This window comes from Boleophthalmus pectinirostris, unplaced genomic scaffold, assembly GCF_026225935.1.
Source record: "Boleophthalmus pectinirostris isolate CB_2022bp ecotype Guang Dong unplaced genomic scaffold, ASM2622593v1 HiC_scaffold_2, whole genome shotgun sequence".
In the NCBI taxonomy this organism is placed as follows: domain Eukaryota; kingdom Metazoa; phylum Chordata; class Actinopteri; order Gobiiformes; family Gobiidae; genus Boleophthalmus; species Boleophthalmus pectinirostris.
The window spans coordinates 45,809,010-45,822,427 of record NW_026571152.1 but is presented as its reverse complement, the minus strand read 5'-3'; the positions used below and the strand labels follow the sequence as shown (position 1 = coordinate 45,822,427).

Below are 13,418 nucleotides of genomic sequence, written 5' to 3'. Positions count from 1 at the left end.
CTACAGTACTCTCTGTACTACAGTACTCTGCACTATAGTACTCTGCACTATAGTACTCTGTACTACAGTACTCTGCACTACAGTACTCTGCACTACAGTATTCTGTACTATAGTACTCTGTACTACAGTACTCTGCACTATAGTACTCTGCGTGGTCATTGACTGTCACAGGTTGATGTCGAGTTTGTCAGGTGAATGTAAATATGTCATGTAATAATTGAAATATAAATATAAATACTTCATATTAATATAATTTTTAATTGAAAAAAATCAGCAAAATGTAGACGTGTTATTATTTACCAAAAAATTATTTAAAAAAACTAGGCCATGACAAGGTTTGAGGATTGGGAGCAGAGGGGCCGGGGGCCGGTCAAAGGGGCGTGGAGGGCCGGAATTGGCCCATGGGCCTTAGTTTGATGACTGCTGCTTTAATTGTTCTAAAAAATATCTGCAAAACACTTGTAGTTTTTACTCTTAAAGTGCATGGTTCTTCAATAGTTTTTATTTAAATAGGTTTTTCATGTGACACCTTTACTTTTACTTGAGTAATCTTTTGCCCTTGTATCTGTACTTTTACTCAAGCAACAAAATTGAGTAGTAGCAGTACTGCAAGCATAAAAGTATCATTTGTTGTACCATGTTAAGTCTATTTTTAGAAAATCAGGGACCGCTCAAGTCTCCTCTATTAGAGTGTCCGTAAATGATTTTTTTGTTTTTCTGTTTCCTTTCACATCTTTCAGACAATGACAAAAGTAAAACTAGAAAAGCGCTCAGAGAGCGCAGACCTCCGCCAAGGACTACCCCCATTTTTTATATAAATTGCGATAAAATCAGTCTTCTGGATCAGATCCGGATCAGCCTTTGGAATATGAAAGAGGATCCCATTGTCCATCCCTGAGTCAAATTTCATGGGGTTTGGTCAATAATTAACCGAGATATTGAGAAACAAAATTTTTGGCCCCATTTACCACAATGTTAACTAAAATTTCAAAGTGATCCAGAATCCAGGATTTCTTCCGGATCATCCCCAAAATGAAATCACTTCTTCCTTTTCACATTTCCAACAAATCCTGAAAATTTCATCAAAATCGGTCCATAACTTTTTGAGTTATGTTGCTAACAGACAAACAGACAAACAAACAAACAGACAGACAAACGCCGGCAAAAACATAACCTTCTGGGCTTCTAGGGGACTTTCCAGCTGATTTTTATGCTGAACAACAACAATGTGTTTAATTACATACATATTACCATTGTGTCATTCAGAAGCCCAACTTTAATAGTAACTAATAAATGGACAATGGTTTATTTTTTATCGACATCTAACTGTATCTAAAGACTTTCTTATAATCATCTCAACTTCTTGCGGTCGTTACAATTCATAGCTCGCTGATGTTTTTGTTTTGTAAAAGTAAAGTAGTAACAGTTGTAGCAAGATCATAACTTTTCATAACTTATTTTTATATTTTGTGCTTTTTTCTTGTTTTCAAATATTTCATTGAGTAGTTAATAATGGGCAGTGTTGGGGAGTAACAGATTACATGTACCAGAGTTACGTAATCAGAGTACAAATTATGAGTAACTGTATTCAGTTACAGTTAGGTGTGTCACATTATCGCGTTAATTGCGATTAATTAATTACAGCCATATTTAGCGCGTTATGTTTTTTAATCGCGTTAATCTCATTTTTAATCTCTAACTTTACTGATTCTGTATGCGAGTTGCCTTATTATAAAATCCGTTTTTATGTGTTGAGCTCCTTGTGCTTGAATTGTTGGGGGTGGAACCATGGTCAGTCACACCCTGTTTGCAGGGCGAGGTGAGGAGCGGAGGTAAAAGAGAGGAGACGTGACAATGGAGGAGCATTTGACAGTTGGACCAATGAACGGGAAATTTACATTTCACAAACGCCCCGACGGCACCATTAATAAGGGTAAAGTCATATGCCTTCTGTGTAAGAAGGAGTTTGCTTAGCACCGAAGCAACTCAAGTTTAGCCTATCACATCAATGCAAAACACCCAGCCGCGAGTGTAGCCACGGCTAACGTTAGCAGCAAACACGTTAGCAATTTAGCAAGCCAAAGCAAAGCTCTTCGCCAAACTACACTGGAGGAAAACACCACGCGTTTGAGCAAGTCTGCTACCGACAGGCTGACGAATGTTCTTGCCAAGTGGATAGCGATGAACTGCAGGCCGATAAATATAGTGGAAGACGAAGGGTTATCAGAGGTGTTGCAAACTGCGTCCAATGACCCGTCATACAAGCCACCGTGCAGGACTACAGTGACCACCAAAATCAGCAAGATGTACGACAGCGAAAAGAAAAATAAACTTGAGATTTTGGTGGAGGATTCGCCCAACTGTGTTGCTATAACCGGAGATCACTGGACCTCAGTTGGCAACCACAGCTATTTGGGGGTGACCGGTGTTCCGGATTGTCTGGGCGATCAGCTTAACTGGTAAAGGCGAGGCCACACCTGGAAGCATGGGGGGGGGCGTGTCCTCTCGCTTCCATTCACTCCCATAGAGACACAAAACTGCCAGAGCTGTATTGTCGCGTTAAACCTTCTTTATCGTGGCGTATTATTTCCCCATTGAAAAATAATCCAAATGTATCCCGCACATGTTCCCATCAAGACCTGGTTTGAAATAACAAACGTTGCTCTTTACTGCAGCGCATAAACGCGCTCAACCACTTGATCTGTTCACTGCTCCAGACGCTCCTATAACAGGTGCCATATCACTATGTCGTGTAACAAATAAACATGGTCAAACACAAAATACTGTCCGTGTCTTCACTGTCATGAATGTTGCGTTTGTGTAGACATGTACAGGCTATATAATGTGTATAATGATCTAGTTCACACAATTTGCTACCAAAATAGGGATTGACTCATTGGATCATTTTGACACAATCACTCAGTGAAATATTACACAACATCTTGCTGTGAACACAACAGGTAGACTACATCTCCTGCTTCCAGATCCAGATGTGTTGGGCGTGTCCACTCAGCTGTAGATGCGGCACTTTATTTTGTGTTACACAATGTTACTTTTGATGTGCTAACTTACAGCACTGTGATGTGTTTGTTTTAATTTATTTTTTTATTATCTGAAGCAGAGGAAAAGCACCAAGTTCAGGGTTGTAGTGTTTTTGCTGTTTTTTGATAACTTACAACACTTTATAATGTGGACCAGATGTTTTATTTTATTTGTATTTTCTAATTATTTACAGTTTGTCAAAAGAACACAGCAGAATGTAAATGGCTGCATCTGTTAAAGTTCATAAAAAAAATAAATGACTTCATGAAGTATTTTTTTGTTCTATATCAGTCTTTTGATCTGCCACAATAATGTAATAATGAATTTAAATGAAAATACCTGAAATTGAAGGCTTTTCTCAGCAATTTTTAGGTGAGATTTAAAAAGCGATTAATTAGATTAATTAATTACAGATCATAATTAATTAATCGCTCAATTTTTTTAATCGCATGACAGCACTAGTTACAGTTACTGTTTCAGTGAGTGGTAATTGGATTACAGTTACTTGTTGAAATAAATGGATTACACAGAGGTATTTTCAGAGGTATTATATTACAGAGAGTTTTTTTTTTTTTCTTTTCCTTTCTTGGTAATTCCACTCATTGCCGGACACTAAACCAGGTCTAAACCAGGTCTAAATTAGGTCTAAACTAGGACTAAACTAGGACTAAACCAGGACTAAAATCAGGTCTAAACCAGGTCCAAACCAGGTCTAAAACCAGATCTAAACTAGGACTAAACGAAGACTGAACCAGGACTAAAACCAGGTCTAAACTATGTCTCATGCAGGATTTAACAGGACTAAATCCTGCTGTGTGGACGTGTCTCCTCCTCTTCTATCAATAATATTTTTAATTTGGTTCAGTAAAGTCTGGGCTTTTTATTTTCTTTTATTAGACAAAACTTCTTAAGTGAAGATTTCCGAGTCTTTGCTTCTCTACAGCAAATCAAGTAATCCAAAGTATTCAGATTACGTTACTCACTTTAAGTAATTTAATGGATTCTGTTACAAACTACATTTTGGAGTATGTAATCTGTAATCTGTAGGGGAATACATTTTAAAAGTAAACTTCACAACACTGATAATGGGTTTATATTATAGTCCTGGTGTTTTATGTTCTGTGTTTGATTAAAGGTTCTTCCTGCTCTGACAAAAAGGTAATATTATATTTCTGGTGTGAACTCGTTCACATCAGCGCCCCCTGAGCATTTTAAACGGGATTAGACGTGTCGTGGGTTTTTCCCGTGGTTTATTTCGGTCTGCGCGTCTCTGTGCGGGGTGACGTAGCACCGCGTCGCACGGCTCTGCACAAGTTGCCAAGTCTCATTGTTTTAATCGACGTTGGGACACTGACACAGATCTGTTATTGCCTGGTTTCACATGACATCACAACATTCTATTGGGCAATTTTCATGAATACAGATGGAGGCAGCTAAAATAAAAATGTTAAAATGCAAAATGATGTTGTAATAAGTGAATTTGAAGGTTTAGTCAATAACTGAAAATACCAGGTTCAACATTTGTGAATTAAAACCTGAAAGTATCACATCATCACATTCTAGAATCTAAAAACTACCAATAATAAGATATATCATAAGTTGTGTCGTCCACTTAGGAGGTGAAAAAAATTAGAAAAGTAGTCGTTTCTGAGGCTAAAAAATCTCTAGACTAGTTTATAATATTTGCAGAAAAGAAATAGTTTAAGATTATTTCTCAGTTCCAGTTACTGACAACAGTTTGAGGACTTTTCCCCCATGTAAATTACACATAATAGTTTTAAATTGTTAATCACTATGGCAACTGTTCTAATTTCTCATCATTGTGAAACCCCTTGACTACAGCATTATTATTATTATTATTATTATTATTATTATTATTATTATTATTATTATTATTATTATTTGGTATATTTAGCAGCAGGTCGAATTTAAAGGGGTCATATTACATTATTTACTGATCTATGTTATAATGTTGTTTCCTCATCAGAAACATGCTCTGGTTTGTGTTTAGGCCGTTCATCTCTCAAACAGAAAACACCGTTCCACCTTGTGATGTCATGCGGCAATACAGAAATACAGGAAATGTCCCACTGTGTTTTGAAAAACGCCATACACCTTCACTAGAACCCTCTTCTGAACAAAAGGTAAAAGGAGCTGTTAACTTGAAAACTACCACTTCATGACATCACAATTTGGAACGGAGCATTTTGAGCTTTGAAGTTGTAGAAAGACTAATAATAAAGAATTACTCAATCATTTGTTTTTGAGGAGGCAACAACATTCTGATATCACTTGGTCTATTTTCCAAACTTTGATTTATACTTTTTGATTTTTTCCTGGTATATAAATAATTGTGATCAGTTTTGAATTACATTTTACCAACAGTCCTTTTCAGTATTTAACAATGAAAATATACAGCCGATTATTTAAGAACACTGGGGTTAAACTGTAGATTTATGAATAGATTTTTGCCCCTTTAATGATTTCAACATTGCCACATGACCCTTTCGCACGAGTTCAGTGTCCTAATTTGAACGACATGCGGCAAAATAAGATGAAGAAATCTAACTTCTTTCAAAGGTCTGGCTGATTGCGTGTTTTCCTCGTGAGATCTGGCAACCCCCGCGGATCAACAACACAGACGCCGACACCGCTCGATCTCACACGGCACAAAACCGGAGCCAGCGCGCTGAATGTGCCCATTTCGCACATACACACACAGTACATGCACACACACACATCACACACATACACACACAGTACATGCACACACACACAATACACACACATACACACACACACAATACACAATACACACACACACACGCACACACACACACACACACAATACACACACGCACACACACACACACACACACACACGCACACACAATACACACACACACACACAATACATGCACATACACACACACAATACACACACACAATACACACACACACACACACACACACACAATACACACAGTACACGCACACACACACAATACACGCACACACACACGCGTACACACACACACACACAATACACACAGTACACGCACACACACAATACACGCACACACACAATACACACACACACACACGTACCCACACACACAGTACACATGTACGTGCGTACACACACACACACCCGCACACACATGAACATACGTACACACACATGAACATACGTACACACACATGAACATACGTACACACATGTACATGCGCACACACATGTACACACAGTGTGTCCTGTTGTTGTGTTACTGCTCTAGTTCAATAGTCTACACGTTTACAGTCCAGTATTTGCACTTTATGAATTGAATAATGATTAATGTAATTTTTTTGTTATTTGTGACAGTGGAGGCGTTTGTACTTTTGAAAATGCTCTTTAACTGTTCTGCATGTAAATCAGAATCCTCCTGAAATGAGTAAATAAACTTTTATGGTAATTAATGGTTCTAAATGTGATGAGTGTGAGTTTCCACTTCCTGTAAATCCAGGCCAACACTCTGTGATTTATGGTCTTTTTGAGCTGATTTTTCCCTCGTGTGACTGTTTTGGGATCAGGCTGAGTTTTGGTTTAATCGTGTGTCGTCGTGTAGTAACGAAAACTGATTAATCCCTCACGATCAGCTCCCCGTCGGCAATCGTAGGTCACAAGAAAATCAAACCTGTTTGAGTCCAGTCGCCTCGTGAGGGTTTCAGTGTTGAAGTCGTTCAGTGTGAGAACATGAACATGAGCTGTGAACTTGTAAACCCTGCGGTTTGGTCGTACAGTTTAAGCTGGGACTGAATGAAACCATCAAAAAGATCGTACAGTGTACAATTACTTATGTGAACCCTTAATATCTGCTTCTATAAACAAGGTGATGAAAACACAACTAATCACAATAAATCCTTGAGTCTTGCGTCTGAGTTTGTGCTGGAGCAGTGAGCTGATGTGTTTCTGTAGTTTCAGATCCTCCCGAGCGTCCAGTGGAGGTCCTCGGGGCTCAGCTGGACTCCATCAGAGAGGCTCTGACCGGGGACCAAAGAGGTACGACTACTTTCACCCGAGAGATATGGAAGAAATGTTTTAAATCTGCATGTCTATGTCACAAACTGTGGATACAAATGGACATAATTAATCCACAAGCCACTGCGTTCCAGACAGGAGTGAGCATGGGCATTCTTCTGACTCCATCGACTCTGGCTTCAGTTCACTTTGTATTAAAAATGCCCCTCTGTAACTGCTGCTTTGAGCCTTGCCGTTTTGGTCTTAAAATGTTGGTAGTAACCTGCTCTACATGACCCTGGGGTTTTATTTCACTTTTTTGTTTTGTTTTTATTTTGTCTGAAAATAAATTCCTTTTCCTAATATGGACCTCTGCTCCAGATTGGCTCCTATAACCTCGAGTCTCAGTGAGCTTCATTTGACTGGAGAACGCTCTGGGAGGGTTAGGGTTAGAGTTGCCACACTCAGAACACTTCTTTATACACTCTGTGCTTTATTCTATATTTTATATTACTATATTTTTCTGTGTTCAGAGTTGTCAGCGCTGATGTCGCGGATGTCCCACACTCTGAGCGTCCTGTGTCCTCCTCAGACTCACACTGATGTGATCAGACTGCCCACGGACCTGCCCACGGACCTGCCCCCTCACCTGCACGGACAGGTGAGTAACATCTTCACCTGTGAACAAGTAGAAGTAACTGTTACTGTAAACTCTGTGTCTAAATGTGTTTTGATTTTCAGGTGGTCAACATGATTCTGAGGAGTTTCTGTCAGTGCGTTTTAGACTCATCCAAACAAGAACCATCCACAAAGTAAGAACTGAGTGTGTGAAATCAAGTGTTTTAAAGCCGAACTGTTCTGCACTCGACTTTTAACCACATTATATTTTTATTAGGGGTGGGACATTAACACATTCATTAAAATATTAACACATTTAACAAGGCAGAAAGTTCTGGTTCTAGAGATGTGTCACATTCCAACGTCACAAATCTCTGTTTGTGCAAATCTCCACATCATCAAATCCATTTTGAATTGTAACTGTAGAATAAGTCTGAGTGAACGAGTTCCTTCTGTTTTATTCATTTGCATAACGTTAGTTTAGTTGAGTGTGCGACTAATGCGTGGTGGTTGTTTCCTTTAAGCTTTCTTCTTTCTTCCCTTGATAGTTGTGGATAAATAAAACATTTACACACACATTTATACACATTTATACAACTGTGCAGAAAATAATTTCACTGACGGAAGCATTTAAATGAAAGGTGAGAGTGAGAACAGAACCTGCTGGAGCTGTGGGCAGGAGCAGTTTAGTCAGCGTATGAACGAGGTGTGACCCCGAACTCAAACACATGACGGGCTTCAGGAAAATAATGAATAAGGCAAATATTGTTATTTGATTGAGATTCATTCATTACAAAGATGCATTTTTTAATTCAAGTGCCATTCCTAATTTTTCTCCATGTTCGAGTCGTTTCTTCTCACTGACCCTCTGAAGTTGTATTTGGAGTGATTCATATTTGAGGAATCTTTAATCACTAATTTTCAAGAAGTCGTAGCTCTTGTTTCTTTTATTAAGTCGTTTTAGATCAGTATTGTGATTTAAACTGTCCAGATTAGAACAGAATGATCCACAGGGTCAGAGTTTAGAGCTAAAGACACAAACACTTTAGTGCTGATTTAATGACAGTAACAGTAACATTGAGACTAGGAAGACGATACCTACATTTATTAGCTTCATATTATTATTTTTACATTTTAGACATCTATAATCTTCTGCAACATTGTGTTTATTGCAGCACCTAAACACCAGCCTGGCAGACCAAGATTACACCCTTTTCCTAAATACTGAACAAAGACGGGCAAATCCTACAAAGAGAATTCCAGTCTGGATGATCTCAGCTTCTTAAATGCAGATTTGGTGCTGAAAATTACTGCTTGGAAAACACATAATGGCACATAGTACGGACAATAGATGTCAAATGCCTCTATATTTTAAATAAAAACAGTAATATTTCTATTTCTTTATCTTTAGTTCATATTTAGAAATTAATTCCGAATAAAATTTTTTTTAATTTTGAATAAAAATAAATTTCTAATGAAAATGATTATTCTGAATTAAACTTAATTCTGAAGTGTTTGGTTTATTCTGATTTTAAATCTGTGTCCGTGGCGTAACGACAAACGTAAATCTGCTGGTGTCTCTGTCCAATCAGAACCTTCCCCTCCCCAGACGCTGAGACATTAAATAAAGAACATTTCACCAGTTGAACACGGAAACAACAATTCAACATTATTATTTTCAAGGAAACTCCAAGGAGAATATTTTAATTCAGAACTATTAATTCAGAATTAAAAAACATCATGTAAACGTGACTGATGCCAGTGGAACCTCTTGTTTTCAGACAGATGTCGTGGGCCTCCAGGTTTGTGTTGGCTCTGACTGAAAACCGAGCCGTGTTTCGGAGCCTCGTGCTCAGACTCTGGGACCTTTTCCAGAACCAGGTCTGACCACACTTTTATTTACACTCATTATTCTTAAACTGTAGACTTAAACGTCCGTGTGGGCACAGGTGACGTCTCTGGGTGCTGCTCATGTTTTGGGGCTGGCCGTCTTCGTGGTGCATCTCCACTCCTGCTCCAGACACTGCCCCCTGGTGGAGCTACAGCCGTCTGCGCCCGGCCCCGTGTGTGTGAGCGAGGCAGTGTGCTCCGGGCTCCGCTGCGACACACACACACACACATGCTGTTCAGCCTCAGGTCCGTGCGCTCGCCTCCGCTCACAAACCCAGACGAACGTGAACCGTCTGTGAGTCTGTTCTCCTTCTGTGTCTCAGGTTTTGTCTGGTGGCTGTGAGTTTCGCCGTCTGCAGACGAGACGCAGATCCACACCAGCTCATTCCCTCCACTCTGTACAAGAAGGTTTTCCCTTTTTATTCAGCTTTTTCTAGTTTTCATTCAATGCATCAACACTGGGATTAAAAAGGGACTAAACCTTGAACTAAATCTGGACTCTAGTAGGACCAAACCAAGTCTGTCAGGACGACCAGGACCAAACTAGGGAGAAAAAAATTTGTGTAAATGCAGCAAAGTCCACCTTGAATTTGAAGTGCCTAATTATGAAAACAAAATTATAGTTACGGTTAATTTAGTCATAATGTAAACCACCAGTTACTTACGGGCTGTCAAAGATTGTTCCATCAGATTTAGAATTTTAAATCCTGCTGAATTTCTCATTAACTCTAAAAAAAAGATGTGTGAGTTATTTTGGTGAAATTTTAGGTGCTGAAATTTTAAGTCTAATTAAAATTTTCTCCTTTTTAAATATTCAGCACAAATATTTTCAAGCCCTAAAATTCAACTGTCACATTTCAGAGTGTAAAATTCAGAGTGAAAAATGTTTGCTGCAAATTATTTCACTGCAAATTTTACAATTTTGACTGTTGAATTTGAGGGCTTTAAAATATTTGTGCTGAATATTTAAAAGTCAAATTTTTAAGAATTTTAATACATTTCTTGTCACACAAAATGTACACTTCAAATTTCATTAACAATAAAAAGTTAAGAGTTAAAAAATTCAAAGTGAGAAATTCAACTGGATTTAAAATTCAGAATCTGATTAAACAAATTATCTTCCATAAAAATATTCTCATTATAAACTTAATTGTTGGGTTTAATTGTAATTTTTATGAAGTGTTAGTCTGTCCGTCTCCAGCCCTTTGACTTTGTTCAAGCAAAGACAGAAAACCTTTTTGAGAAGTTTTGGATCAACGAGCTGTTATTATTATTTTTTAAAATGTTTTGATTTCCTGGTTGCTTGCAGCTTTTGTATCTTGTGCCACGGTTGTTGCCTCGTGCCCGGATGCCCGTCTGTGATGAGGCCATGGATGAAGTCCCCAGAGCCACGGAGGAGGGAGGGTCCTGGAGAAGAGCCACGGAGGAGGGAGGGTCCTGGAGAAGAGCCACGGAGGAGGGAGGGTCCTGGAGAAGAGCCACAGAGGAGGGAGGGTCCTGGAGAAGCTCTGCCCTGAGTCTGTGGAGGGACCCGGCCTTTAGGTCCCTTCAGCTCAACACACAGTTTCAGGTATTTGACTAAAACTTGTCTGCAGAATGTTACTGTTAAGATCCGGGTAAGAGCGAGTTGATGCAAAAGGATCACTTAAGGATCCGTGTTTAACCTGCGCTTCCAGATAAGACGATGCAGCTCAGCCTTTGCACAGGCAGTCGTCTCGTACACGAACATTAACGAACAGAACGGCCGCCAGAAAGATTCAGCTCTCCTCTGACCTCAGGAACTTCTCTTGTAACGTTAGACAAGAACAGTTTTGTGGACAAACACGTCGTCTTCTTTTACAGCGTTTATTTTCACGTCTTAGAAAGTCACTGTTGATCCATGACGAGAAACTTTCCTTTGTTCAGTGACTCTGAAAATAATAAACCAGAGAATCAAATATCAACATTAAAACAGGCACCGAGACGTAGAGGTCATAGAAATACAGGTCGAAATCTGTTTTTTTGTTTGACACTGAAATAGAATAATGAAATCACAAACTGTTTTCCCATTTTATTATTTGGTCTTAACTGAAATTTAAAAGAACAAATGGTACTCGGACCGGACAGACTTAAGGAATTTAAAATCCAAATCTACCAAATGGTTCTTTTAAACTCTTCTGGTCATAATGTTTTTCACAGTTAGTAAATGTAATGATCGAAGAGACGCTTTTTGACTCCACCTGATTAGAAAACACTTTATGACTTGATCCGTGTCCCTCTTTGAAATAACAGTATTTTTCTCTTCTTGTAGCTGACGTTTTCAGAGTGGTTTCATAATGAGCTCCAGGTTTGCAGAGGTGAAGACGCCCTGTCTGACCCTGAGCGGTGAGTCAAATCTTTACTTGATCCTGGTCCTGATTTGAGTCTAAACGGAGCTCTGCTGTCTGAAGGCGGGAGTATCATGAGTGGGTCTTCATGGAGCTGTTCCTGCCCCGGCCGGAGTCTGATGGCGGCTTTGGGGGAGACGTGGAGACGCTCTGCTGCCGACTCATCACCGCCGTCCTGGATCAGTCAGTGCAGTTTTGTGACGCTTTTATTTTTGACCAACTCCGTACATTCAAAACTTATGAATTTAATTCACAGTTTTTAGCTGTAAATTGTGCAGTGTGAGTCTCTGCTAAACCACAATAATCCATCACGTTGTGTTGTGTGTTGTTGTGTTGTTGTGTGTTGTGTTGTGTGTTGTGTGTGTTGTGTTGTGTGTTGTTGTTGTGTGTTGTGTGTTGTGTGTTGTTGTGTGTTGTGTGTGTGTTGTGTTGTTGTTGTGTGTTGTTGTTGTGTGTTGTGTGTGTTGTTGTGTGTTGTTGTGTTGTGTGTTGTTGTGTGTTGTGTTGTTGTGTTGTTGTTGTGTTGTTGTGTTGTGTGTTGTGTTGTTGTGTGTTGTGTTGTTGTGTGTTGTGTTGTTGTGTTGTTGTATGTTGTGTGTTGTTGTTGTGTGTTGTGTTGTTGTGTGTTGTGTTGTTGTACAGTGAGGTGAATGATGGTGCACATCACAGAGGAGCACAGTCTGTTCTTCCAGACGTCCTCTCCAGGTTACAGGTTTGTATTTTCAAATTCTCTTTAGAAACTCTTTTCTCTGGTCAAGATTAGTTTATTTTTTGGCACTAGTCGAGTGTAAAAATAATTCTGGTTGTATTTGGATTATGGATTCATAATTTGGATTGTACAGATAAAAAGACCTTTTATAAGCAAGACTGGCATCATTAAAACAAAAAGTCCAAATAATCATTAAGAAGCCGTCAGTCGCCGCCATATTTCATATTTATTTGGTTAAAAATGTATTTAAAAAGTCTGTATGTGCAGTAGAAATAATCGTTGACTGGAGACAAGTTGAAAAATGAATCTCTGACTATTTGACTGATAAAATATTGGTTGTGTGTTGTCAGACGTGTGTGTATGATCTTTGGCTCTCTGGACGCTCTGGCCGAGCTCAGATGGGACGCGTCTGTCTGGAGCTTCTGTCCCACAGATTCTCCTCGGTCCCATCGGCTCGTCTGAGCGCAGAGCTCGTCCTGCGGCGCACGCTTCACTCCTGGAACAGGTTTCTATGATCACACTCTTTCTGTTGTCACTCATGTTTTATACGACTCACCTGGGGCTGGTGGTTTTGCAGAGTCCTGTTGGCCCTGCCGTCCTCACTGCTCCTGTCGACAGGAGACTGTCAGGTCCTCATAGATCACATAAACCAGCACCAGGTCTGCTCCGTCTGTCTCTGTCTGTCTCCGTCTCTGTCTGTCTCCGTCTCCCTCTGTCTCTGCCTCTGTCTCCGTCTGTCTCCCTCTGTCTCCGTCTGTCTCCGTCTGTCTCCGTCTCCCTCTGTCTCTGCCTC

The 13,418-nt window shown here is 39.5% G+C and overlaps 1 protein-coding gene across 1 annotated transcript in view; it reads left to right on the top strand.

Moving 5' to 3' along the window:
- The first annotated feature begins 2,181 nt into the window (after window positions 1–2,181).
- Window positions 2,182–13,418, top strand: part of LOC110167693 (FA complementation group A) — an 18,858-nt gene continuing 7,621 nt past the window's right edge. The window contains exons 1-12 of the mRNA XM_055155939.1: window positions 2,182–2,437; window positions 7,001–7,084; window positions 7,576–7,703; window positions 7,784–7,811; window positions 9,610–9,796; window positions 9,874–9,958; window positions 10,860–11,120; window positions 11,841–11,914; window positions 11,980–12,099; window positions 12,559–12,628; window positions 12,976–13,130; window positions 13,203–13,284. Coding sequence (XP_055011914.1) covers window positions 2,182–2,437; window positions 7,001–7,084; window positions 7,576–7,703; window positions 7,784–7,811; window positions 9,610–9,796; window positions 9,874–9,958; window positions 10,860–11,120; window positions 11,841–11,914; window positions 11,980–12,099; window positions 12,559–12,628; window positions 12,976–13,130; window positions 13,203–13,284 — 1,530 coding nt within the window. The remainder of the gene's footprint in view (window positions 2,438–7,000; window positions 7,085–7,575; window positions 7,704–7,783; window positions 7,812–9,609; window positions 9,797–9,873; window positions 9,959–10,859; window positions 11,121–11,840; window positions 11,915–11,979; window positions 12,100–12,558; window positions 12,629–12,975; window positions 13,131–13,202; window positions 13,285–13,418) is intronic.